Raw genomic sequence first — 22,646 nt, 5'->3', positions numbered from 1 at the left:
GCGGAAGGGTGTATCGGCTCGCAAAATATCTCCAGCCAAAGCTGTTAGAGAGCGCCATGTCAGAAGTCTGACTTCTCAGAAACGCTTACCTTATTACCAGAGAAACCGACAAACTCCAGCAGCTTGAGTGTCCGAGTAGGCAACATGGAAATCATCTGCAGGAAGCAAACAAGCAGTGGAAATGAAAAGGTCAGAAACATAATTACAGAGCATTTCATTGTTATTACAGATGCTGAACAAACTATGTTGGATTTCTTGCAGCTATCGCCATGTTAGGCTGGAGCAGCTCTTAATTTATGCAGATCTTCTGCTCTTCTGGTGCCTTTTTTGTTAACCAAGCATCACAAAATTAAGTCAATCAATGAGGCACAAGTGCAAACTATTACTTACTAGATTAAAAGCTCCCACTCCCAGTTTCACGCCACCCTCAAAATGCCCATGGTTGTCACCATGAGTGTATCCGGAGGACTGCAGGACTGTGTGAAGCTCTCTGAGGGGGTTAAGATATAAGCAAATTAAGGGGAATAAGCTGCGATGAAGTCCTGATGGAAGAATAAAAGGTCTTCCAGGAAACAGGGATGGAAACATGGATATCCTGGAGATACTCACTTGTAAGTCTGGTAGCTGTTCCTCACTTTGATTCCTCCTTTGATAAAACTGATCATGTTTTCATCCTGAGCACGAATGAGTTTAAAAACACAAAACAGAAAATGAGTGATGGTGGCAAACACATCAGTAGCACTGGCTGCTGTAAGCCTCCTGACCTGAAGGAAGGTGAGCGCTGCCCTCTGGAGGAGACACTCGGCGTAACAAACTTCAGCATGGAGCTCCTCTGAAGTGAAATCGATTGTACCAGTTATTGTCAATCAAACACGGGCTCCAGCATAATGACCAAACACACACATACACATGCAGAGGTACATGCAGAGGTACTACTTTAACATGGAGCAAACATTTAAACACTTACAAAGTCTAAACATTTTAATTATTTAGAATAATTTAATGATCATCTAATAACTTCAATCAATCAATCAATCAGTCTTTATTTATAAAGCACTTTTCATACAAAAAATGTAGCACAAAGTGCTTTACATAGTTAAAAGCAGCCCACCCCACCCTCCAACTCACTCCCCACACTCTCATTGACATAAATGATGTGAATACACACATATTTCCCCCCCCACCCCACACCCACACACACACACACACACACACACACACACACACACACGCACACTTAAAGAGTAAAATTGGGCTGGGTTCACATGAGCCAAGTGAGGAAACACTATAACAGGGAGCCGTCTGCACCGAGAGCCGGTCACAGACCGCAGCCTCCAGGCCGGGCACACAGCAGGAGGGAGGCAAAGGAGCCCCCCAGCCAGGCTGAGAGGACCCCCAGAGCCCCAGCAGCCACGGTCGATCACAGCCCCGGTGCAGAGAGCGCCCTCCGAGGAAACACTGGAGATATGACACAATAGGCTATATACAGGGTAAAATGATAAAATAAATAAGAACAGGATACAATATAAATATAAATATAAATATAAATATAAATATAAATATAAATATAAATATAAATAGAATAAGAAGATTAAAAAATGAATAAGAATAAAATCAATAAATATTAGGTAAAGCCTAAATTAATAATAGAATAACAGGATAGAATAAATAAGCATAAAATAAATAAACGTTAAATAAAAGCTAAATTAAAAAGGTGGTCTTGAGCCTGTTCTTAAAAACATGTACGTTCTCTGCGGCCCTGAGCTCCTCCGGCAGGCTGTTCCACAGACGAGGACCATACCACTGAAACGCTGCCTCTCCGTGAGTATGTGTCCTGACTTTAGGGACAATCAAAAGGCCAGTACCAGAGGACCTCAGGGTCCGCGAGGGTTCGTATGGTAAAAGCAGATCTGAGAGATAAGAAGGCCTAAGACCATTAAGACATTTAAAAACCAATAAAAGAACTTTAAAATCGATCCTGAAACACACGGGGAGCCAGTGCAGCGATTCTAAAACCGGTGTAATGTGGGCCCGCCCTCTGGTCTTCATCAGCACACGAGCTGCCGAGTTTTGCAAAAGTTGTAAAGTTGAAATATTCTTCTTAGGAAGACCAGAGAGCAGGGCCTTACAGTAATCAATGCGACTGGTAATAAAAGCATGCATCAGCATCTCCGTGTTGGCCCGAGAGAGAATAGGGCGACTCTGGCTATATTTTTTAGATGATAAAATCCAATTTTAGTTACATGTTTAACATGTGGGATAAAACCAAGCTCAGAGTCAAAAATAACACCCAGGTTTTTCACTTGTAGCGAAGGACATAGTGAAAATGCCTCTAATTTAGACAAGAGTTTCTCTCTCTGAGCCTCAGGACCGACAATTAAAACTTCAGTTTTGTCCTGGTTAAGCTGTAAAAAGTTTTCTGCCATCCAAGATCTTATATCCAAGATACAGTTAAAGAGGGCATCCATTGGTCTGGTGTCATCAGGAGACACGGAGATGTACAGCTGAGTATCATCAGCGTAACTGTGGAAGTTCACTCCATGCCTCCTGATGACACTGCCGAGAGGGAGCATATACAAATTAAAAAGTACAGGGCCTAGAACCGACCCTTGAGGCACACCACATGTCATTTTATGGATCTTAGAGGAGCATGTATCCATGCTCACCATAAAAGTTCTGTCTGAGAGACAGGAAGTGAACCAGTTGTGTACAGCACCAGAGAGGCCCACCATGTGTTTCAGTCTGTTTAAAAGAACAGCGTGGTCTACTGTATCAAAGGCTGCGCTTAGATCCAGTAGCACCAGGACTGAGAGCTTTTGGGAGTCCCAGTTACATCTAAGATCATTTAAAACCTTTAGGAGAGCCGTCTCTGTGCTGTGGTTCACCCTAAATCCAGACTGGAATATCTCCAGGACCTGTCTATCATTTAGAAAATCATTAATCTGAGTAAAAACAAGTTTTTCTAAGATTTTACTTAAAAATGGTGAGTTGGATACAGGTCTGTAGTTATTAAAATCATTACAATCCAAATTGCTCTTCTTCAGAAGGGGCCTCACCACCGCCGTTTTAAAGGCAGCAGGGAAGACACCCAACTGAAGAGAGCAATTCATCATGTATAAAAGCTCAGCCTCAAAAAATCCATAAAGTGTTTTAAAGAGTGAAGAAGGGATTGGATCTAAAAGACATGTGGTGGGTCTCACTGTGGAGAAAACCTTCTGAAAGTTCTCAGCATTAACCAGGACAAAGCTGTCCAGTGTCTCCTCAGGTACAATCGAGCCCTCAGATGTGTTTACAAACATATGGCGTTTAGATAAAATATCAGATCTGATGGCGCTGATCTTTCCCCTGAAGTGGTCTGCAAACTGCTCACAGAGCGAGTCTGTGGGGGTTCTTTGGGAGCTGTTAAAATCAGGGTTAAATAAATGATCTATGGTGGAAAAGAGGACCTTGGGATTATTTTTGTTAATACTGATTATTTTGGCGAAGTATGAATTTCTTGAGTTCCTTAATGTATTATTGTACATTTTAAGTTGCTCGGAAAATATTTGATGGTTGATAGTATTTTTATTTTTCCTCCATCTCCTTTCTGCTGCCCTGCAGTTTCTTTTGAGTGTTTTGACTTCTTCGTTTCTCCAGGGTGATGCATGTTTTACGTTAATCTTTTTGGTGGTGAGTGGAGCAACGGAGTCAAGGCTTTTCTTCAGTTTGCTGTTGAAATGATTAAAAATCAAATCGCAGGGTGCAGGTAAAATCACAGGGGGGCATTCGTCTAAAACCCTGGTAAAATTTGCAGCCACTTCAGAGGTTAGATAATTTATGCTAAAGTTATTAAAACCTCAACTATTAAACTGGACTAAAAGAAATACAAGCAGGTTCCTCTTTTTAGGGAAAACTCGAGCATATTCTCAGACTAACATCTGTTTCCTTGGTTTGTTTTTAGGAATAACACACAGACTCATATGTATGCATGACTGTACCGACCTTCTGTGAAGTTTTTTGAAAAGGAAGACTTCTTGCGTTGCCTGATGGAGAAACACAAAACGACATCACCCAATTTTCTAATCAGTTTAAAACACACACACACACACACACACACAATCCTACCTTATGTCGCAATGCCCTGCATTTCCCCTCCTATCATGTTTCCTTTCAGATACGTGACTCAGCCTTATTCATCTAAACACAGGATGCTGAGACGCTGCACGATGAGGTTGCTAAAAGAAAAAGGGCTGAGTGTGCGGTAAGTTTCCTATGAGCAGTCAGAGTGTTTACACAGAGAAACTGCAGCTCTGACGTCAGATTGGCCGAAATAAACGTGTGTTTATAAGATGACTAATCATATGTGGTGCCCTAAGAAAAGCCTCTGCGATGGATTCTCACAGAGGCTTCAGTAATATTGTTTTTACTGAGCTGGAAGAGTCTCAGGATGTTACTACCGAAACTAGAGCTCATTAAGCTGTTCAATTTTGGGTTGAGACAAAATAAACTTCCGCAGCTGACTTGGCTAAAGAGGAACTAACAAAAAAAGAGACCCTGTCATTGTTAGTCAGCTGGTTATTATTTTATCAGCTAACTGACAAAGTCTCACCTCTGGCAGATAGCCTGTGCCTCCTTCATGGTGTTCCCTGCAACTAGGATGTGTTGAGGATCGAAGGTCATCATGGCCTGCATTTCTAGAATGGTGGCGTAGGTCAGAGCGTGGTACATGCTGTCTTTGTTTCTGTAAAACAAGCAAACAGAAAATTTCTGTTGTGATGCACAGGACGAAAAATATTAAATATTGCATTGTTTTACAATCTTTTACAGAACAACACATTAACATTTAGTTGCTTTAGATTTAGAATAATAAAACTCGACATCCTGGTTACATAAAGATTAAATCAAAAATATTTCTCATTCTGCAAAAACTTTTTTTAAATGATTGAAGACATAAAATATTAATAAGCAGTCATCTGACAGAACAACAGTGTGGCCACTAAATGACGAATACCTGCTGACAAGAGACGGGAGATACTGAACAGTGTCTGTTGGCTTTCACGGTGACAAGGACACCGAAGTACTTGGAGCGTGTACCACGTGCACTTTCCCCACATAAATACCGAAATACTTGTTCAACTTGTTAATAAAGCTTCCTGGTCCTGATCTAAACAGTTAAGCAGCTACTAATTAATCAAAACAAGTTAAAGATATACAACATATGTTTGTGCTATTAATAAGGAGTCCCACTGAAGTTATAGCGGACGGTTTAAACAGCCGTATGTATCCTGGGATTAACACATTTTCAAGCATGTCTGTTTGTTGGATCATATATTAAGTGACATTAAGTCAGAGGTGTGCAGGCAGGAATGCTGTCAGTCCGCATGGCCAACATTTCGCTGCTCTTCATCGCCAGATTAACTCATGTGACCAGCCTCTGGGATGTTACTCTGACCTCAGACCAGCTCACAATAAACAGATTTTTCACCCCATGAAAACTAGGCCAGCAAACATTAATCATGCTCTACTTCATGTTTCCTAATACAGCTATATCTATATATGTGCACACAAACTGGAAATAAAAGGCAAACGGAGATAAATGTGACATCATCCATGTGACTTTTTGCCTGTCATGAAAGAAAACTGCAGAATTAAGTAGAGACGTTTGTAAATTAACTAACTACAAACCTTCAACTGTTTGCTTAAATGAATCCAATCAGCTTTAACTCAGTAAACAAACACCAAACAAGCTCAGTAGCAACCTGGAAACAGAGAAGGCGCAGACTGAGAAGCAGGGAGATTTGCCTGGGTTACATTTCCATGGCGTCAGGCTCGTTTATGTGAGACAGCAAGTGAAACTCAGGCTGGGAAACCTTTTAAGATGGAGTGTGATTTAAATTTAGTCACATGGCAGCAAAATATCTGTCAGATCTCAGTGATGAAAAGGTCGTAGCACCTCTGATGGCAGTAAAGCTGGGTCTCCAACATATTTTCACCACGTAGTTCCATAATGAAAGGGAGGAGCTGCTTTGAGATTCGCACAAACACGTGTGCACCGACACACACCTTGCATTCAGTTGAAGACGATGGAAGCAGCAATGGTAGTTCTGATGAAATCCAAACATTTTCAGTGATTTCTGTGGAAATTTGTCACAGAAGCTTGTAGCTGATTCCTAAAATAACTCCTTGTCTGAATTAACCCTGATAATTTAACCCAAAGAAGACAACAGTACAGGCTACAGAGAAACAACAGCGCAGGTGTATCGAACACCATCCATGCAAACATCTGCCTCTCAAAATGAAAAAACACTTGACTGGTTACCGTGTGGAGCCATTACTCACGTTTCTATATTTTGCAAGGAAAATAGAAAAATATTTCAAGGACACACCACAGGCCACCTGAGCTATTCATTTCCATATATGGAAATACAGTATATAGGACAAAAACAGAGCTTGAGCAATTCTAATGAGTTTGAAAGTCAATATTTGGTATGACCTACATCCTTCACCACATGCTGAACTCTCTTAGGTAGCTGTAATTTCTGAAAGTAATATTCGGGAATAGTTCTTCAGCTCTTCTTTGAATGTTGGCTGTTTTTGTGTTGTTCTCTGTCAAGATGATCCCAGACTGCTTCAGTGATGTTGAAGTCCGGGCTCTGAGGAGTGTGGTTGGGCGACCGGACGAATATATCGACGATAGGCTGAGCCCATTGTCGATGGTCAAGGGCGATTTATTTATTTATTTGCCCATGAGTACGTTTGCTAATAATGATGGAGCTAATAGAAGCAGCCAACATTAAAAAAATAATAATAATAGCGCTGTTTTAACAGCACCCTCTTTCATCTGCAAGCAAATGCCCCCTCCTCAGAGATCACCCAAATGCTTGTTGATGCAGCTGCAGAAGCTGGTGACAGCCTAGCATACTCAGCCGGATGGTGGACACGTGCATGCTCATGCAAGTCAGTGGTGTTTAAGTACTTTGCTCGCACTACACGTCTGCACAAGTGTTTACATCAGGTTTACCTGTTTCATCTGGTTTAAAGCCAAAGAAATCCAAAATTGGGGACTTTATATTTTTTTAGTGCTGTCAGCGTTAACGCGCCGTCATCACGACTAATGCGATTAATAATAAACCCATCTGGAGCGCAGACGGAGTCAAAATCCCTGAAATGTGTGTGTCAACGCATTTTGGGTAGTTTGTCCGAAGTTTGTTCATTCTGTGCTCCAGGAGGGCATCAAAAATCGCGTTAATCGTGACGACCGCGTTAACGCCGCGTTAACGCTGACAGCCCTAATTTTGGGGGGAAATTAGTTCGTCCATGCTTGGACTTCTTCTGTATTGTAAACGTGCTAATCAGTCCGTGCATGATTACATTGCTCCGCCCATCAAAAAGCCTGCGCATGCGTGAAAATATCGCCCATCGTCGATTATTGGACTGACTATTGCCGGTTGGAAAATTTTTGCATATCGCCCAACCCTCCTGGGGAGGCCAATCCATGACTGTGTTTTCCTATCCAGGTATGCTCCTTCTGCACTTGTAGAGTGTTTGGGATCCCTGTCATGCTGAACAATGAAGCAGTTGTCAATCAGATGCTTTCTAGATGGTGGCTCAAAATCCCATGGCAGTTTTCTGTGTTGGTGATTCTCTCAGTGGTGAGATACCCAACATGAGTGGCTGAAATGTTGCCCCAAACCATGAAAGAGCCTCCACCAAGTTTTACAGGTAGGTGTAGACACTCAGTACTGTCCCTCTCTCCTGATCTCCTCTGTACATATTGAACCAAACCAAAAACTTCACACTTTGATTCATCGATCTGTATGACCTGTTGCCATTAATTTTCACTCCAGTTTTTAAAAAAAGATTTTCTCCTTGTTTCCTTCCTCAAGGTTGGCTTCTTGAAGGCCATCAGTCCACTGAGAACATTTGTATTGATGCTGAAGGGCCAGATGGATCTGAAAGTCATGTCCTTTTTCATCTGCAGTACATAGTGTTTATGCCTTTATGCCACTTCTTTTATCATCCTCCACTTGTCCACTTTCCTCAAATTTTAGCTAATAGCCATTTGGTAATCCCCCTTTTGTTCCAAAAATATTATTTCCTGCCTGTCAAACTGTGTTACCTTTGGCATTTTTAATAGATTCAACTAAAGAAATGGGAATAAATTATGTATTTTTTATGACAAGCTTCTAGCAACAAAGTGCCTGAAGATATAATTCAAAGTTAGTTCTTTGCTAAGTTGTCTGACATGTGTAGACACAACACTGGTTCATCGGTTGACTTGAATGATTCATAGGTCTGAAACAAAAAAGAAAACATTTCTCTGAAGGTGCCCCGGTATAAGGATTGGACTGAAAAGGAGTGAAAACGCTGCCAAGTCCTTCGTAATACCCCGAGAACTATTGCTCAAGACCACAAAATGAAAAGAAAGGCTGGCTCATTGGAAACGAATGCAAAGAAATGAGGCTTGACTCAAGGATTCTGACTTCTAATCATAAACTACAAAACATGAGGACCTGTGACCTGAATCCCAGCTAAACCACAACACAGCATCTAAAATTAAAGGAATAAACAAATCAGTGATCCAGTAAGATTTTCAGGACAATCGGACGCTTGAATATCTCCACAGACCTGCAATAAGTTAACCAGCTACACGATGTACTTCCTGTGAGAACCTCCGTTCGGTTTCTGCTACTCCTCAGCTGCTATGGTTCGTTTGGCTTGGTGTCTAGCCTCTTCCTCTTCTGCTTCATCTCGCCCTCCAGCTGTCAGTCCACTTATGGTTTTATGTTTTTATCTGGATCCACTGCTTTTATACCAGTTTATTTATCACTGCTTTCATTGACTGTTCCACTGCCTCCTGATATGACGCACATTTTCAGTAATTTGACATGTAGTTTGTGGTTTTTCTATCACCTTTAATGGCCATTGTATTTCTCGTAAAGTAAATCAAGTTTCCAGTTTTACAACGGCTTTCAGTTAATGAGTGAAGCATAAATCTACTGTCTCCTGTGCTGAGCTGTCCACCTGCACAAACAGTGCTTAAACAGAGTATTGGTCCATGCTTGCTAACAGCGCACTAATTCCATGTGTCCGTAATAACCGACCCCGTCATAAATAACTGCGGCGGAGGACTTTAACGCACGAGTCTCGCTCAAGACCAAAGTTATTCAAAAGATTCAGGGTGATTGGCGATATGGTGACTGTGACTGTAAGGCACTGACTAAAGTCTCTACAAACACAATATTGTTCCACAGTCAGATTTCCAATTAATATGCACTTTGTATAAACGAGGTCTTGCTCCCAATGCATCCTGGGACGACCTCCAACTACCTGCGACCATAAACACGAACGTAGGGGTAAATGTAGCAGACACAAGATTGACTAAATAGAAACTGTGTCCACATATGTGTGTGTCCTTGCCCCACATGGCCGCGTCAGACTACAGCTGACAGGTGGAGGAAAACAAAGCAAATCCTGCCTGCAAGAAAAGGTGTGAGATCTAAAAGTCTGAAACTAATACTAACGTGTCTGACGAGCAGTTCAAAGCCGAGCAAGTGGAAGAACACAAAAGCTGCGGGATGCAAAGATTCACAGGCTCTACAACACATGATAACTCCAGAAAACATCCCCGCTGATGTGTCCAGGTGCATTAAAATGATATACAGCATGCTGAAAGCCCAACAGCTGTCATTTCCTCTCATAAAAGCTTTTTCTGAGGAGAAAATGAGGTTGTGGGTGTTATTGGGTTGTGTACAAAGAAAACAAAATATTAAAAAATCAGTTTAATTGCAGTTCTGCATGTAAATGGAATAGAGCCGGCTGCACAGGGAGAAACCTGTGAGGCAGAAATCAGGACACCAACAGGAGTGTGAGGTTTTAGATTTATCCACATCGTCAGCACGGGTAGAATATTTCCCAAATCCAAGTTTAAATAACAAACACCAGGAAAGACGGATCAAAAAATAATAATGTAAAAAACAAAGAGTGTGAGTTCATTCACTCTTAATGTCGTCACACACATGTCTCTCAGCAACAACACCACACACCGGTTTACTGTTTCAAAACTACAAACACAGTCAGGGCTAAAAGGAAGCTATTGTTTGATGCTGGGCAGCACTGGAAAGAAGAAACTGGGCTGAGGAGCGGCCCACAGTCCCAGAGGACGGATCAAAGCAGCGGCACGATAAAGGTGCTGATAACACGCAGTGGACACCGAGTAACACGATGACTCTGTGTTGGAGTACAAACCTGGAGGTGCCGTTTCTACGTGCCGTGTTATGTTAATGTAACTTAAAGCAGCACACGGTTCACATAACCTGTTCATGTAAACACAGCGGAAACTGCAATTACAGTTTATTGGCTTTAATGTATCTTGTCTATTAAGACTTTGACACCTTATTTCTTATATCTATTATAGTTTTAATTCTCTATTTTATCTTATTTAACTTTAGATTCAATTTACTTGCCCACTGTGGGTCCCTGCAATGCGGTGTTTGTCCTGCACTTAACAAAGAACCGACAAGAAGCTTGACTTTAACTGCAGTACGATGGTTCCAGCTGTCACTGATTCAGGACTCAAAAACATCATCTTACAGACTTACAGATTTTCCAAGCATGTTATGGGCCCGACAGAGCCTGCTGTGATTTGTCCCAGTTGCTGTGTCATGTTGTCTCTCCAGCTTCAGGTGCCGCACTTTTGTACAGCCAACTCTTCTCAGCAACTGGGTCAGAGCACAGAGGACAGCTCCAGACTCAGGCAGCATTTCTGGTTTTATATGTTGTGGCTGCCGAATGTGGGACCTCTGTGGTGCTTTGGGTGATTTAGCCTTTTTAACTTATTATTTTTACCTGATCAACTTCAGAGTTTTAATATGTTTCTCTTTTGATGGTGATTGTGGTCTGTCCATCTCTTTTAGTTAAACTGTTCGAAGAAACCTTCGCTTTATTTGCCTCCTTGTCTCCTTTTTCAAACGCGACACTTTTTGTTGTTTCCCCACATAATTGGACCTTCATGGAAACATCACAACACATTAAAAAGCTCCTTCTAATTGTGCAGCCATCTTCAAAGGCTGAATAGTGAATTTATCTTCAATATCTAAGTGTCCTCTTAATTAGAGAAACTGTACTGATCCTGCCACTGGGAAGAATTTAAAGCAGTGAGTGCTCTGAAAGCTCAAAACAAATAAAGCACAGCTTCTTAATTCTTAAACTTTTATTGGACATTTAATTCAATCTAATTCATTTAGAGACGGCTTCAGATTTTAACGTGAAAAACGTAACAGCAATCATGGCAGCATGTAAAAAAAAGTGATCATCATCAGAACATTTTCAGAAAACTGGGTGACAAAGCTAAAAGTTCCAGGTCCTGACACGTCCACAGTGAGAGACACAAACTACTAACAGAGACCTGCAACATTAGGGGACGACTGTCTAAAAGTCCTCCAAGTCACCAAAGATCCAAGAAAAACATTCAAGGAACTGCAGCAGGGTTAAAATAGAAGAGCAGTGAGGTGAAATCACCGCAGATCTAAAAAACGATTAGGAATCCTCTGAATGATCCCTTAACTCACATTTATGACCTTCATATCTTTTGATAAGTTCTTGGATGCTCATGAAAAAACATGGTCAAAGTTTCAAATAATGAGGCAAAAGCTCAGATTTTGGACTGCTGTCAGTCTGAACAGAAGCTCCGCCCACCTGCTGTTCAAACCCTCTGTTTGAGAGGGGGAGCCAATCAGCAGACAGTTGTCTTAAGGGAAGAGGAACTAAAACTAAACTTGTTTCAGACAGAGGCCCAATATCAGATAAATAAGAATTATTTTGAACCGTGAAAGTTACTGAGAACACTCGAAAGGTCAAAGGCCGGCGAGAACAGCACCCGTAGCAGGTCGTTACGCAGGTGGTGCTCCTACCTGCATCTGAGCCGCGCCTGCGCCTCCTCAAAGTCGTTTCTGAGGAACAGATCCAGGGCGGCCATACAGTCCTCGAGAGCCAGCGTCAGGTCTGACCGCGAGCAGCTGCAGAAACAAAACAAACAGCAAATCTGGATGAAAACATGCTGAAAATACATCATCGTCCAAACACAAGGACGTAGCTGTGATCAAAGTGTACACAAAACAAGCCTGTGTCATATAAGGCAACCCTAAAAAGTGTTTGTGTCTTTGACTGGCCCCAAGAATAAAAACACAATCTAAAAAACATTTTGTCCTGAATCGTAACATATTCATAAGTTATTAAATTCTCTGCACTCGAGACAGAAACCAGAAAATGAACACAGAGCGAGCCAGACGAGCAAACCGGCTGGAGGGAGCGCTTGTGGCGGGGCGTGGCCTGCGGTGCCGTGCAGAGGAGGCGGACGCACCTGCACGGCACCGCAGGCCACGCCCCGCCACAGTGCTGTTTGCTGTTACTGATTCTGCTATTTGAAATTACAGACATAATCATACATTTAGACAAGGACAAGCTCCGGGAGCAGTTTCTGAATCTTTTATTAAAGATAAAGAACAGATGCGCTTCGTGGCTTAAAAAAGATCACGTCACCTTGTATTCGTCACGTGACGGGCGTGTGTACGACCTGGAGTCGTCCATCTTTGATTTGACCCGCTGTAGCCATGAAACTTTAAACGTATGTTTCACTTGTTAAACTCGGGGAGAAAACAGCAGCCAGAATGTGAAAAACTCGTTAATGACGGGCAGATTAAACAGAGAGAAGCTAAGCTGATGGAAATTCTAAAAAACATTAAGCTGATTCGTTAACTTTGCTTGGATTGTTGCTTGTTTGCTGTGTAATTACTTTTTATTACATTTACTGGATTTTGGACTAAATGACGTCAATCCCTGCCATGAAATATACACAACTTTTTATTTTTTTTTACATTAAGTATTAGTTAATTAGCTTAATGTAATACTTTCGAAGGGTTTTCAGGAGAAAAGCATCTTCTGTCTAAAAAACAAATTATGACAGAACTTGTGGAACGATGCTCTCAGGTTCGACCAAAATGCAGATGTTTCACCAAAACGCACAGCACCGCCTTTGGCAAAAAGCACCCACAGCACATGGGTGAAGGGGAGAGGATTGGGGCTTGTTTTGCAGCCACGGGACCCTGGCACCTTGAGTAAAATCTAAAAACGCTTGAATAAAAAATTATTCAAGAGTCAAATGTGAAGTCAACTGTCTGAGAGCTAAAGCTTGGTCAAAACAGAGTCATTCACAGACAGAGATCCCAAGCAGAGCAGCAAATCTGCAACAGAATAACTGGGGGGAAAAATCAAGGTGCTGCACTGGGCCAAAGTCCAGACCTCTCCCTCATTAAAATGCTGTGGTGGGAGTTTAGGAGAGCTGGGTAAAAATGAATGCATGAGAGAGGCTAATACATTTAGACAGGAAATGATGCTATAAGCATTTCTACAAGTTGGGGTGTTCTTAGATAAATGAATAAATCACAACCTGGTCTGAACAAGATTTTTTTTATTATATCCTGATACGTACAAACTTCAAATTCAAAGAGGGTGTACTCCATTTTTACGAAGCTAGAAGCCACTATTGCGTGAAATGACCTCACTGTCTACTCTCTCCCGTATTTTGTGCTTTGTCTTGATTGTGGTTTCTTGTGTCTTTCTGTGGTCTTGATTTCCCCCCTCGGCCCCTTCCAGTCTGGACAGATGGCTGCCCTCCCAGAAGGTTTTTTATGTAGAAAAAGGCGAGTTTCTTTCTTGGATCACTGGCTTTTTCTCTAAAACACCGTTAGCTCTTTACCTTACAACATAACGTCCCTGAGGGCAACTATCATTCCCATTTAAGTGCAGGAACACACTCTGTCAGTATTACCCGCTCAGCCCATGTCAGCATTAGACAGCTGCAGAGGAATAAAAGAGTCCAACTGAGCACTGAGGAAACGCAGCTACAGCTAACGTGTCTGACACATTCCTGTCCATTAGAAACACAAAGAAGCCATAAACTCACTTCATACATACACATACCACCAGCAGCATGATAGAAAGAAGCACACATACTGGTGCAGCTCTGCTAATGACATGCGGGTGACTGCTGTGTTCACCATATGACCGGCAGGCAGCAGTTTCCTGCTAACAGAAACCTCCTCTCACTGGTGCACATACTGGTCCGTCTCTGTGCAAAACTCAGGTGACTTTTAGAAATGCTCTTTGTTGTCAGCAACAATACACACACACACACACACACACACACACACACACACACACACACACACACACAGACAAAATAATGCAACCGAAGCTATAAACAGCATTATATAAACATTAGCAATTAGCATACAATGATTAACTTATTTTACCATTGGCTATTTTCTAATTTAGTGTCCACAGATGATACTTTAATATGAAGATCAATAATAAAATCCAAGAGCAGCACATTGTGCGCACATTTATGTTGTTAATCCTGCAGAGTCACATGTCTTCCACCAGTGGCCACTGAGTGAATCCAACCAGTCCAACCAGAGCTGTTGGTACAGTCCATACCGGTTTTCTGTACGAGTAAAGGTGCAGCGACTACAGAGTATTCAACCCCGTAAGCCACAGAGTCAATATTCTCACCTGCAAAAATCCCCAGATGTAGGCAGGAACAGATGAAAACACTGAAATACAATAAACCTGCAGCTCACTAATCCAGAGTGAAAACTGGAAACTCAAATACTGACAGAGTGCTTGTGCATTAAAGAGAGAATAACACACATATTACACTGACACAGTGACGCTGACTGTACTTAACCTGATCTAAGAGTTATGAAGTGCAACATTAATTTTAGTCACAGTAATACCCTGTGACCTCTCGGTCAAAGTCCCACCTTTAAAATATAACCGGGGCCCAGTTCAGAGTTTAAATGACAGGCCTACAGAAGAATTAAGAAATGCTAATACTTACACCAAATGTATAGCTTTGCCAAACATTTATTGTAACCTTACCCTAAATCTTTACTCGAGGCATGTTTAGTTATTATTTTAGATTTTAGAAAGTTGCTTTATATTGTAAGGTAAAGACACTACAATACAAGACAGAAAACCCAACAATTAGACAGTATCCTATGAGCAAGCACTTGGTGACAGTAGGATGGAAAAACTCCTTTATGACAGGACCTTGTAGTACCATATCACCCTATTAGAGCACTTCGCTCTCACACTGCAGGCCTACTTGTTGTTCCTAGAGTATTTAAAGTAGAATGGGAGGCAGAGCCTTCAGTTTTCAGGCCCCTCTTCTGTGGAACCAGCTTCCAGTTTGGATTCAGGAGACAGACACTATCTCTACTTTCAAGATTAGGCTTCAAACTTTCCTTTTTGCTAAAGCATATAGTTAGGGCTGGACCAGGTGACCCTGAATCCTCCCTTAGTTATGCTGCAATAGACGTAGGCTGCCGGGGATTCCCATGATGCATTGAGTTTTTCCTTTCCAGTCACCTTTCTCACTCACTATGTGTTAACAGACCTCTCTGCATTGAATCATATCTGTTATTAACCTCTGTCTCTCTTCCACAGCATGTCTTTATCCTGTCTTCCTTCTCTCACCCCAACCGGTCGCAGCAGTTGGCCCCGCCCCTCCCTGAGCCTGGTTCTGCTGGAGGTTTCTTCCTGTTAAAAGGGAGTTTTTCCTTCCCACTGTCGCCAAAGTGCTGCTCATAGGGGGTCATATGATTGTTGGGTTTTCCTCTGTATCTATGAAGCGCCTTGAGGCGACTTTTGTTGTGATTTGGCGCTATATAAATAAAATTGAATTGAATTGAATTGAAAAAACTCCAGCACTTCCAGGTTGAGGGAGGGGGGGGGGGGGGGGGGGGCATCTGCCACGACCGGTCAGGAGGGTGAGGGGTAAGGGAGGAGAAAAGGGAGAGCATAGGGAGACGGGACAAAATACTGACTATAGAAAATTTAATAGCATCCAGAAATGGAAAGATACAAGCATCACGGGATGCAGCCTGAGCCGACTGCAGCATAACTACAGGGATGGTTCAGAGTCACCTGATCCAGCCCCAACTATAAGCCTTAGTAACAAAGAAAGTTTTAAACTTAAATTAGTGGAGTCAAATTACCTGTTAGACTCAGGCCACAATGATACTGAGGTAGATAAGGAATCGTTAAAAACTGCAGCGTGTCAGCAGTATTAAACAGACGCCTTACGCAGCAGGTTTGTGTGCATGTTACATAAAAGAGGGCTGATTTTAATAATAAACCACATTTTTTGTGTTACTGGATTCCTGCTATTCAGATTTTTTAGATAAAGGCTGAAACCTGTGTCTGCAAAGCTGAGGACAGCAAAGCATCAGTGGATATATCATTTCCTTATAGGTGGAAACCGACTCAACTGGTACCGGCTGACTGGAAAACAAGATTTTGGCACCTTGAACGCAATCTGAGAAGAACAAAAATAAAGGAAATGGACTGTGTGAAGGAAAGAAAAGGCAGAAAGAGGAGAGTGTGCGAGGTTCAGGCTGTGCATACCACGCATCGTCCAAATAATTTAATTAGGTTCAAGTCAGCAAGTCTCAAATTCTGCATTGATTTCTCCAGAGAGCAAATTACACAATGATGATCATTATCAGGCAAAGGCGCGCACACACACACACACACACACACACACACACAGAGCCACTATTCATACACACTCACACACCACTGCATGTGCTGATGCAAACCAATAAGTGCACACATGCACCCACACAACCACGCACACACCCTTTCCTGGAGTGACAAAGCATTAGTTTTATCAACTGTGTGACACAGAGCTTTCAGCATATCAGACAGGCTGGTATAACATGTTCAAAGGCCTTGTTACGGGAAACAAAAGAAGCGAGCAGCTCCGACAATAGATCGAGCGAGTTTGTCCACATGCCTGAGAAACGTCACATGAGAATGGAAACACGGCAGGAAAAGTCACATTCGCAGAGCATCTCACACTCTCACGACTGCATGAGAAACACACGTCATCCCAACATGAGCGCATCTTACCCGTTCGACAGAGTCTCTTCCTCCCCTGACATTTTCATCTGGCAAAGTGTGTGTGTGTGTGTCCGGAAGAGACGCAGAGAAAGCGACTAAAGTAAGAGAGAGAAAATAGCAGAAGTGGCTGTGAGGCCTTTCCAGCAGTGCAGTGCGATGCTGTGTGTCTCTTTCTGTAGCAGCAGAAACAGCAGAAGGTTAGGCAGAGAGAGAGCGTGAGAGAGAGAGGTAGGGATGAATGAATGAGAGAGAAAACGAGGGAGGAACGAGAGGTAGGACGCAACAGCAGCCCTTAATAAGACTGGGATGACTATCACACATGGAGAGAAAGCCTGGCCCACCTCGTCTGATCATCACCCTCATGCTCCACACTGCAGTCTCCGCTCTGATTGGTTAATGCAAAATCAGGAGCATGGCTGAAATGCCCACTTTCACAGTCAGGGGATTTTTCTGTGTAGTGAGGATACTTCCAAAAACTAAACCCTGGAGGAGCAATGTGCTAAAAGCAGAAGTGTTCATAGTCACGAAGCCATTTTTCATCATAAAAAGACACAAACGCTTTCCGCCACTGTAGGTGGGAAAGAAATGTGGCTTTCTGAGGCGCAGCTGGTCAGGGCTGCTGCAGAGGCTGCTCACTGCAGCGGGCAGACGGTCCAGGAATAGACGTCGATGCAGCGCAGCGGCTCCAAAATGTAGACGCACGAGAAATAATGTGAAATCGTGAATGGAGAACGGGGGCAGTGCCAGGACTTGAGCTGTATATCACTGCGAACAGCCCATTGCCAGTCATCCATTAGATGTGAGTGAGTGTGAATGGGTGAGAGAGCGACATAAACACATGTCGGCTGTAGTGTCTCGACCCGCATCTTTAATAAGCAGTTAAAACTACTAAACAAGCAGCAGTAATCAGAGCTGTCAGGCTTTTTGTTTTACATTAAAGTCGAGGAGTTTAATCCCAGTTAGCTGTGCGGATTTACTTTTTTGTCTTAAATACTGAAACTACAAACAAGTCTGTGTCATAACATGATACCTCAGCACTGCATACTCTCTTTGGACCACTTTTGTTAAGCACCGCCTCCTTTTTCTTTCATCCCACTGGCTATGAAGCCGTGCTCAGATAATGCATTCACCAGTCAGCCACCGTGACCTTTGTGTAGTGTTTCCTGCATAATCGTGGGTGTGGTTCCCAGAGGAATCATGGGTAAACGGTGGGTTCGCCGTGACCACGCTTGAGCAAATATACTTGATGAGTTTCCACCTGTGGCGCTGCACGCGAAGCCGAGGCTGACAGTCTTTGTTTCATGCATGACCCCAGTGTGTGCTCGGGTGTGTGGCATGCCAGATACTGTCAGTTTTTAATCTGCAACAGTGTGTTTGCTCTGAAACACCAAGATGCTAAATACATCATGTTTACTGTCACATTAGAAATGATGCAAAAGCAGCAAAATCTCACATCTGACCAGCTAAACCAAGGAGCAGCACTTCTACACTCAAGCTTTATTAAAGTAAATGTATTTTTAGTGAAACAGTTTTATTAGACAGCTAAGCGTTCATGCCACACGATCATATAAAATATGCTAATTTGCTGTTTTTGCTTCCCTTCAAAGGTCTTACGGCGCAATCACAGCATGTTTATGAAGCCACGTCTTTGCCCACTAATGAACCTTTAGAAGTTAAACCACCACTCAGCCTGCATTGTTATATAGAAATTGCTTCCTTCCCAGAGGTGGAATGTAAAATACCCATAGCACCTATGTTTGCGTACATGATTATATTTAAATACTTTTTTTCCTGGTGCCAGGTTTTTAATGAGATTACTATGAGATGTAATAGAAATAGTCCTGATTCCTGGTTATTACTACAAACACATCTCTACTACTAACTGGTTTTGCCTCAAAGGCGTAACTGTTCCCACATATTTAGCCCAGTTTCTGGCCCGTTATTATCCAGTTACATATACTTCAGTGTGTTTAGTCATGCATAACCACTGGTAGCAGATAATGTATTAATTAGTTCAGTAATTAAGTGTTACTAACTTGCTATTGCCATGCTCATGTTTCCACTAAAATACCCCACTATTACCATGTTATTACCGAGTTTAATAGAAAGGGCCACCAGGTTAAATAAAGTATTCTTTATTCTCACTGATGATTTACTGAATTATTGCCATCAAATTACTGACAAAACAAATCCGATATAAAAATTCATCTGCATCAGTTTGTTCCTCAACGCTGGAGGAAAATACTGACCGTCAATGAGTCAGAATTACCTGTTTTCAGATACTATAACAGCCACACATATTATTCCTCTCTCCAAAGTTTAACTGTGAACTTTAAAGCAACCGAGCTCCACAGAGATCAAGAGACAGCATAAAGCTTACAGTCATGTGACCGCGCTAAGGGCTTCGTACATATTACTGTTTTTGCTCCCATGAAAGCACAATCGCGAGAACAAAGCTCTCTCAGTGTCCGACGCAGAAACAAGAGGGGAAAAAAAATCTATCTTTATAGAGAGTAGTAAAAAGAAAAGCCTAATTGTTGCTTTCATCTCTCATGTTTGCTGTGAGGACATCAGAGGGTCATGGGTTTAAATTGAAGATAATTAGATTCTCATTGCCCTCCTCATGGTGCAAAAACACTCCTGCTCACTGCACAACTTGCAAAAACACATTCGTTTACAAAGTTTTGGTTTTTCACTTTGATCAGCCAAACAGGTCATGACATATTTAGCAGGTAGTGGGTTCCTATTGGACACATCTATGCGCCTGTCACATGACTGAGGAGTCCAGGCTGTCGCACACGGATGTGAATTTCAGTTCACATCGATGTGCGATGTCTCCGGGGTTTTTGAGGACCTGGTTTGGCAAAATCGAAGATTTCAGAGCTCACAGACATGTGATATAAAACAAATTAGAAGCAAATCAAATGTTTAAAGCTTTTACATACAAACAAATGTTCATTTATCAGCACAACTTAACACGTCTTCAATTAAAAACAGCAGATGTTCGCTGAAATAAAACCTTTTAAAAATATTTATAAAACTCAAACTAGCTGCCAGTATTTTATAAATATCTAAAAGCGTCCTTTCACTTTATTACGTGCTTCTGATCTTATCAGACAGACACACATTTCTTCTCCAGGCTCTGAACGCTCATCATAGTTTGAATAAGCGATGCTTTCACGGTCACACTCAGGCATAACTAAAGTGCTGAGAGATGATGTTATTCTCAGGTTCCCTCTGTCTGAATTATTGATATCACAAGCAGGAGAAGCTGCCCGTGAACTCCTGACGACTTTGTTACCTCAACATGTGCATCTTTGTGTCTCGATGAAACCAAACATTTCTGTAATCTAAGCCTCGGTTTTCGTGTATGATCTGAGAGAGCTCACAGGCCAGTCTTACCCATTCGATGGATCTGTTGACTCCAGACCATCTTTGTCGTCCGGTATCTGTAACCTGAAACACGGGAACAGAATCGGGCTGTTTTAGAGAAAGGAGAGCAATCTCGAGGGATGAAAACCAGCTGAAAGACAAGCTGTTGTTTGAGGAACACGATCGTGAGAGAGAGAAATATGGACACCGATACATGAGGACACTCCCAGGCCACAATGACTCGCTGATTTCTACAGATATGAACTTGATGACTTTCAGGGAAACCTGTGTGAGACTGGGCTGATGTGGGAGCAAATATTTAAACTTGTTAAATTACATTTGTGAACTTAAAGAAACTTACTTGAAGTCTGTGATGATGGAGTCCAGCTCTGGACTGTTTACATCTGACAACCTGAGATGAGAAATGCAGATGAGTCTGAGCGTAACCGCCTGCCAGAGTTGAACTTATTGTTATGCTGTAATCAGAGCCACGATTAGCAGCGGCTTTATGTTTTCTTTGTTCCTCACAGTACGAAAACATGACGTGCGCAGTGTCACCGTACCGGCTCGGGGAGTCCGGGCTGTCAGGTACGTCTTGTGGATTCATTGCATCCCTGTGAACAGGTCAAAGGTCAGCTTGGGAAAAAAACCCCCACAAGACTGAATCTCATTAAGGTAAGAGGAGGATGTTAGCTGGGAACGTCTGAGGAAAGAAGGGCTGTAGCGAGAACGTGAAGTCTAACTTTTGAAATACTCGATACTATTCCAGCATATGACCGAGTATTTTCTTCTTGTCAGCGTCCCAGCACGTTTTTAAATATGCTGCGGGCATCAAATTCATAATGAGAATTGTTAAATAAAACTGACACCATCGATATTCAAACATATATAAAATATATGTAAATAATGTGGAACGCATTCTGATTTACCTACACTTTACATACAGCCTGAAGTAGGCTGCTAATCAATATAAACATCATACAATCAACAGATGTCCTGAAAAAAACTAAAGTTGTTTGTTTTGGAGTGAAATCGCTAAAATCGTCTGTTCTAGTTAGAACTTTATTTACACATGAATGTGTAACAAAACACAAGAGAGACCCAGCTAAGTGTTGGGCCCCTTCAGAACATCACAAACTACATGGATCATGATGATGGATCATATCAGTGGCTAAACACACGTAACTGTTACATTATTAGACTTTTCTCCCTTTTTGAAACAAAACAAAGTATCAGATCCACTTCCCTCTTTGAGCCTCAAACAGCTGCAAAGTACCTGAAATGACCAGGTCAAAGGGAAAGGCAGCTTGAAACCTTGCAAGTATTATAATGGGACACTGGATAATAAACATTCAGTGCGAGTTATCTCTGGGAAAATAAGCCAAACATGGGGCAGTAACATAAAACTGGACTGTTTACATCAGCCTGTTAAATCTGACTTTCACTAACAGTAAAAAGCTCGCGTGGTCCTGACTGACACATCATGAGCGTCAGGTTGACTAACAGGATGCAGAACACAGACTGACACACGTATAATAATAAGAGAGAAGGAACAGACACCAAACATCTCAGGTTTCTTCCGCCTCTTCCTTTATTAACTACAGAGACTCAAACACACACCGGTGGTTTGCGTGGTTTATTAAAGGGTCCTGGAAATCTCGTGTTCACAGGCTCCAGTGTGTGCTAAACAACAATCTCAGCGCGATGACACGATAACCTCAGGCCAGCGCAGTCACATGACGCCTTAGGTTTAAAAAAAAAAAGTGCGATTAAATCCCAGCAGCCGGCCTGACTTCGGAGACAGACAAGCACGGACACGGCCAACCAAGACGCGCCGATCTCCGGGAGCTTTTTTCTTCCACTCACCTTTTGCTGTCATGTTTCTTCACGCTTCGCTTCCAGCTGTTCATGAAACTCATTCCACGGCGCGGGAGGACCAGCGGCGACCGGAGAGGTTTACACAGCGGCTCACACTCACGTCACACGGGAGCGAGTGGAAGGGAAAGCGGCTGCTGCGGCTGCTGCTGCGCGTCTTCCTCCTTCCTGACGTGGAAAGGTGCGCTGCTCATCAACGCAATAATGACTTTTATTTAAATGCACAGGAATGCAGCCGCTCGCCCCGCGGTCCTAAAGCCGTCCTTGTTAGAACGACGCTACAAACAAGGAAGTAAACACAGGCGATAATAATATTCATAAATATGATCTTAAATGCCCAAAATACTAAAAGATATATATTTTTACAAAAAAATATATTTAAGCAAATAATGTTTATTTATTTTTTATTAAAATAATTTTGCTTAAAATGGATAAATGTTACATAGATTTTCTAT

At 42.2% G+C, this 22,646-nt stretch overlaps 1 protein-coding gene across 2 annotated transcripts in view; it reads right to left on the bottom strand.

The window, feature by feature from the left end:
• Positions 1–22,377, bottom strand: part of ttc39a (tetratricopeptide repeat domain 39A) — a 29,469-nt gene extending 7,092 nt beyond the window's left edge. Inside the window, exons 1-11 of one of the 2 annotated variants that reach the window (XM_085449745.1) lie at positions 22,183–22,377; positions 20,880–20,930; positions 20,678–20,728; positions 20,347–20,400; positions 11,892–11,996; positions 4,589–4,720; positions 3,982–4,022; positions 765–832; positions 610–674; positions 391–490; positions 90–155 (exon numbers count right to left, since the gene is read on the bottom strand). In XM_085449745.1, the coding sequence (XP_085305871.1) occupies positions 90–155; positions 391–490; positions 610–674; positions 765–832; positions 3,982–4,022; positions 4,589–4,720; positions 11,892–11,996; positions 20,347–20,400; positions 20,678–20,728; positions 20,880–20,930; positions 22,183–22,235 (786 nt within the window). In that variant the 5' untranslated portion in view covers positions 22,236–22,377. Of the gene's footprint in view, positions 1–89; positions 156–390; positions 491–609; positions 675–764; positions 833–3,981; positions 4,023–4,588; positions 4,721–11,891; positions 11,997–16,953; positions 17,370–20,346; positions 20,401–20,677; positions 20,729–20,879; positions 20,931–22,182 lie in introns of those variants that run through there. The other variant, XM_085449746.1, reaches the window with a different exon arrangement.
• Between the last annotated feature and the right edge of the window lie 269 nt (positions 22,378–22,646).

The sequence above is a fragment of the Copadichromis virginalis genome, linkage group LG23 (genome assembly GCF_057382275.1).
Source record: "Copadichromis virginalis isolate Kocher_CV1m ecotype Utaka linkage group LG23, C_Virginalis_male_GT1.1, whole genome shotgun sequence".
Taxonomy (NCBI): domain Eukaryota; kingdom Metazoa; phylum Chordata; class Actinopteri; order Cichliformes; family Cichlidae; genus Copadichromis; species Copadichromis virginalis.
The sequence above is the reverse complement of the archived record's forward strand: the minus strand, read 5'-3'. Positions and strand labels throughout refer to the sequence as shown.